This window comes from Pteropus alecto, unplaced genomic scaffold (assembly GCF_000325575.1).
Source record: "Pteropus alecto unplaced genomic scaffold, ASM32557v1 scaffold65, whole genome shotgun sequence".
NCBI classification, from domain to species: Eukaryota; Metazoa; Chordata; class Mammalia; order Chiroptera; family Pteropodidae; genus Pteropus; species Pteropus alecto.
In genome coordinates, this window is record NW_006439191.1 from 1060655 (window position 1) to 1066821 (window position 6167).

General features: G+C 39.8%; 1 protein-coding gene across 1 annotated transcript in view; it reads left to right on the forward strand.

The window, feature by feature from the left end:
- Positions 1 to 470: 470 nt before the first annotated feature.
- KCNT2 (potassium sodium-activated channel subfamily T member 2) overlaps positions 471 to 6167 on the forward strand; it is a 63860-nt gene continuing 58163 nt past the window's right edge. The window contains 2 exon segments of the mRNA XM_025049840.1: positions 471 to 559; positions 1666 to 1840. Of these exon segments, the coding sequence (XP_024905608.1) occupies positions 471 to 559; positions 1666 to 1840 (264 nt within the window).

Sequence of the window (6167 nt, forward strand, 5' to 3'; positions counted from 1 at the left end):
TCCGTTTTGCTAACATGAGAAGATCTCTCAAGTATAGTGGTAACAATAAGAAGCCAACTACAAAATAGTGGTACCATCCCCATTTGTAAAAAAAAAAAAAAAAAAAAAAAATTATAAAATGAAATCACATATTTCTGTAAGTTTTGTGTGTGCTTAGAAAAAGATCTAGCCATGGGATCTCTGGGAAGAAGGTAGGACTGACAGAAGTCCAAGTGGAAATTCAGCTTTATCTGAACATTTCCAAACAAGAACGAAATAAAGATAATTTATAAAGACTATCAGTGACTCGGATGGGAGAAGTTTCTATCTGTCATTAGCAGAGCATCTGACACTCACTGTGCTCTGTCCTGGCCCCACTGAATCGCACTGGGGTCTAAACTGGGTCCCCCAATACTGGGATGTCTGAGCATAAAAACATCAATGTGTGCAGTGCTGGCACCAGGGGCCCTGGCTGTCACTGGCACCAGACCATGGCCACCATCAGGTCCAGGCGAAGCCTCCGCACCAACATCAGTGTGGCACTGGCGAAGGCCAGCAGCCCTGGAGGCCCGAGACCCTGGTAAGTGTCTGGGGAAGAGCAGAGAATCGGGCAGGTAAAACAGTGAACGCTGGAGGCGGGAGCACCGTGCAGTATTTGGGGAACAGCAGGAGGCCTGAGTGGCTGTCTCTGTGTGGGGAGGCACGGGCAGGTGCCCGAGGGGGAAGGCGGTCTCCCGCAGGGCCTGGCGGGGCTGTGCTAAGGAATCTGAGTCTGCTCACTCCGAGCCATGGGAGACCACCGTAGGATTTTTAGTGGTGTCACTCACGCTGGCTGTGGAGGGAAATGACAGCATAAGTCGGGAGGCTATGGAAGAATTCCCGGGAGAGAGGCTGAGCTGACACTCGGGTCCTACCAGTGGGGCGTGGAGAGACGTGAGTGTATCAAAGAGACGTTGAAAGTGGAGCCGACAGACGATAAGACGAATGACTCAGACCTGCTCTCAATTTAGTCGAGGAAAAGACAGGAGACATAAAAAACCAGGTTGGTTTCCCTCAGTTCAGCTCGCGAAATCAGCCACCATCATGAACGGGGCCAGTGGCGATGCTTTGGAAAGACACCAATGATGCGATGTCTGGTTTTTTATTAAATTTTCCAAGCAAACTATTAAATCACGGCAGAAACAAAGGTAGAGGCACTATGATAATGCAAATGGATTCGCTGAGTTCAGCCAAGGACCAATCAGCAGCTTTTTTGCGGATCCGATGACCAAAGTGACTGCAAAGGACCGGGGCCAAAGACTGATGTCCCCATTTACAAATGGGGTCAAAGGGCCAGAATAATGTCTCCCTTTTTCTTCCTGCTTTGAGAGAGTCTGAAATGATGACCATCACAGAGAACAAGACCCTCTCAATCTGTAAGTTCTGATCACAGAACAGAGCTGTTGGGCCTGATTCCAGGCACAACGCCCGCCCAGCCCTACTCAGCGCCAGTGGCCCGGGGCCAGGCCGTGGGTCGGCAGGCAGGGTTCTTGGGTTCCGGTCCTGGTTCTGCGTTGTTTTAACGTTGCGACCCCGTGTCCCCATGTGTACAGCAGTGATGACGTCTTCCCTTTCCTCCCTTGCTGGGAGCCGATGTCCCTGGCTACATCCAAGACACTAATGCAGTGCCTGATGGGACCCAACCAGGTTAATTCGATTGCTTTCTCAGTGCAAAAAGGACGGGATGTGTGAGGTCACGTGCAATCACTTTACTTCACTCAAGAGAAACGCTTTTATTGTCAAAGCGCCTTCTGACCGTTATTACGGTGACAAAGATGAGGATGCACAGTGTCGCCGCTTCCGCTTAACCGTGCACTCTGAGGTAAGAGACAGAGATTTAACAAAAAAATCAGATAGACAGGTATAAGCCTAACAAAAGATGTGCAAGACCATATGTGTGTGTGTGTGGGTGTGTGTGCATCTCACTGCTTCTGTGTCCATCATCCATCGATGGGCCCTCAGGTAGTGCCCATGTCTTGGTGATGGTAAATAATGCTACAGGGAATGTAGGGGTGCGGATATTTCTTCGAGACACCAATTTCACTTCCTTCAGATACATTCCCAGAAGTGGGCCTGCTGGACCACATGGTAGTTCTGGTTTTAATGTTTTAAGGAAACTCCGCACTGTTTTCCACAGTGGCGAGGAATCCCAGTTTTTTTATCCTTCCAAGGATGAAAAATCCTATGGGAAGTGGGGCTCAGCCGTCCCAGGCACCCCAGCTCTCTAGGTCCCAACCCAAGGAATCACAGTGACCCCCAAAATTTTGAGGAGTAAAATGGCAAATGTTTTAAATTACTACGTTTTCGAGTAATTCATTATGCAGCAAAAGATAACTAATATTATTTGTAATCATATTATATTGATTTTGTTCTCATACTCTCAGGAGTATTAAATAGCATGATTCCAATTATCATAAGATATTTTTATTTCCATTTACATAAATAGCCTCTTCAATTCACCCTAAATTGTGGAACTCCTACTATAACTCTGATATATTTTTAAACAATATATTCGTGTTTTTAAAAGATGGAAAAGAGAAACTTCACAACTTGACTCACTGGAAAGCAGAAACAATGTTGCAACCTAGCAACTATTACTTTATGTAGATTTATCATTCATATCCCATAAGGATCCTCTCTCCTGCACAAAATGACTGTAAGCATTCATTCAATTATTGAATCATTACACTATTTGAATGAATGATTATACGAATTATAATTAAAATAATCGTCTACACTTTGATCAAATTCACAGGGAAAAAATCCATAATGGACATGATTTCAACAGTAGAAAGAAAGGCCCTTACTCTTATGACCGAGAAGGTAAAGTGGTAAGCCTAGAGATAGAAAAAATAAAATCTTCAGTAGAACAACAGTTACGAGAAGAGATTTTTGAATACAAATCCACACTTACTACAGATTATGATGAGATTCAAGCGACATAAAAATAGACTACACAGATAACTGGATTACTTTTATCACCACAAATTTTAAGAAGAAACAAACAAACTGGTTTACAGAAAAACAGAATACTTTCGGCATTTTGTCTTTTTTATAATAAATTTCTCAAAGTAAAGAGATTAAAATTGCAAATTCTGGAATGAGACCGTCAGTCAAATCTTTGTTCTACTATATATTAACTGTATGACCTCAGACTTCTTAATCTCTTAAGCTAGAGTTCTTTGACATGTAAAATCAAGGTAATAAGAGCAATTACTCCGTAGGGTTGTTATGATTTAAAAAATACAAGAACATCAGTCACTTGTAATTGCTACCAATCAGACTGATGGTTATCATGAATCTCCAGTGCCTATTTCCCATCCTCCTCATGAATCTGAATGATCTTTGTTTCCAGAAAAAGCCACTGAGCAATGCCCATGGTGATTCAAAAACAGCTTATCAGAGACATTCAAAGAGCACACAGTTCTTAGCTCGTGCATATTTTCCAGAGAAATAGAAAAAGAAAATAGTCTCTCCAACTCATTTTAAGAGGCTAACATGGCCTTGATACAAAACTCCTTAAGGATAATATGAGAAATGATAATTGGAGATGAATTTAATTGATTAACATAGCTGAACAAATCACATAAAATATATTAGTGAAATGAACAAAGTAATGTGTTTAAAAAATAATATATCATCACTAAGTTGAAATTATTCTAGAAATAGATCATTTTAATATGATGATCATTTAATATGATCATCATTTCAATGGATACAAAAAAAAACATTTGAGAGAGAATTCAAGATCTATTCACAATTAGAGAAAAAGAAAGAGAAAGAAAGAAACGTGTTGGAAAGCTTCGAGTAAAGAACTCCTTAACCTCTGGCAAGTTATCTACACAACAACCTGGAGGGAAAAAGACTTTTTAATGGTCACATATTGAAAGTCCACCGTTAAGATTAGGTATCAGCACGTGTGTCCTCTGAAACCACTTTTACTCAGCCTGTCCTTGGGAACCCTAAAGAGTTAAGTAAGGCCACAAAACCAACACAAAGAATAAGCATTGGAAAGTAAGAAATGATCATTGACTGTCATCATCCACACATCATCGGATTCTCTACAAAGAAAATTCAAAAGACTTTTCTTTTCTCCCTATCTGCCTTTTCCTTCGGGAAGCTCATCCATTTACCTGATTTCCGAAATGAAACCTTTCTCGGCGTTCGCCATGCACTCCAGCCTTGTATCTAACTGCCGAGTTGATCTCCTATAGGTTGCCAATACCCGTCTCCAAATTAAGATATCTAGAAATACTTGGAACCATTTTACTCCTCGGTCATAACCTTAAATAGGTTTCACCTCCATTTTCTCCAACACCATCTGCTAAGAACTCAAGCCAAAAACCTCCGAGTCCGTTTTCCATCCAATCTATCAAGCCCTGGAGGTTACACTCCCTGTCTATCACGGGCTTATCCACTGACACCACCTTAGCCCATGGCACGATCCTATGCACTTAGCGTTCCAAAACGCAGTCCTTCCCTTTTCTCCTTGGCATTCACGAATCGTATCTACAAGCTTCTGCTGCTCTCGTACACGCTGGCACACGTGTGATAGTGACCTCTGCTTGTGTATTACAGTAGGCAGCTGCATCTTCGTACCTCCAATGTCATCCTAAATTCATTCACTGTCTCCTTCCAATATATCAATGCCAACAACCTTTTTACAAAAATCTTGTATTTTTAAAAGATTCTTTCTGTTGGCTTATTTTTGCCAACCCCTGTAGATCAAAAGTTGAAGGGTAATACAGATTTGGTTACGTTAAATCTCTTTTCCTATAAACATATTTTTACCAATACACTTATTTTTTATAAGATGTGGCAATTGGTACTGTAACATAGGGAGAGGTGATGGCAGTGCTCCATAGCTATAGTTCATATAAAAATGTGGTTTTATAACATCTTTTATTCTCTATCAACCTCTTATGGGACTAGCAATTCTAGGAAAACCTTCTCAGGGACAAATATCTGATTGGATATTGCCTGGAAAAAAGGTAATGCCTCCACATTGTTGAGCCCTTCATAAATTATCTCCCTTTGGTTCCAAAACCATGATGAAAAAGGCAAAACATTGTACGCTATAGAAGTTCAGTTTTCAGACATGTTTTTGTAGCCCCAAACTTAATCTGAATAAAAGCAAAGCTAGGTATCTCTTTCTCAACTCTACATTCCAAAAATCACTACACACACACACACCCCAAGACAGAGAATAAAAAGAAATACTTTACTAGGAAAAGAACTGCTTTACTGAAAAGCCTTGAATGAACTTAACAAATAAACCGTGCTCCCCAATTAGTCAGTTGAATTTTTAAAAGAATGCTGCTGTTTGTCTCCTGGTCAGATGAAATTACTCAGAAAGTCAGTGGGAGATGAATCTGTTTTATGTGAGTAAATTAATTGCTAAATTTTGGTTAACAGTCTATTCTCACCCCCGTCTCCCCCATAAAGTATTATGTCATTTGTGAATATTCAATTCCCTTTGCTTTGTCAATGAATTTTCTTTCCACTACTGGGTCCTCTGAAAATCTCTCATTTCATTTGAACAGATGTAAAGAGATAAAAATCAAATACATATCAGGAAAGAATGTAAAAATCAATCTGCAAATGAGTTTGTGAATTTCCTATGAATTTTCCATGCTTTGATAATGATATTTCATAAGTAACTGAATTTGAATTTTAGTTTATGAATGGAAGGAAGAATTATACCTCAGTAATAAAGTGTTGACTAAATGAAATACCTTCTACTTCACAACTAAAACATGCTTAGAAGAATCATTATTCTAGAACAGTAGGAGTTAGTTCTAGGAATTAAAAAAAAAACCAGTTGCAGTAAAGTTAAAAAGGATAGTCAAAAGTAAATACTTTTAAACAATATCATTGACAGTACTGTATAAACATATATTTTTCTTATAGTAGATAGTCATGGTTACCATTACAAAAACAGTGTTGTTTAAAATTCAAACACATACACACACGTGTACATGCACGCGCACACACACCCCCTGGAAAATTTACTAAAAAATGAAGGTCTTGTCTCAGCTTAGCCACCATCTATTTTTTTAATATAACCACAGACATTCTAATGCCTCACTTTTTTTCTATCCAAAAAAGAGAGTGGAAAAATATCTCCAAGCAATATAAATATTGGAAAC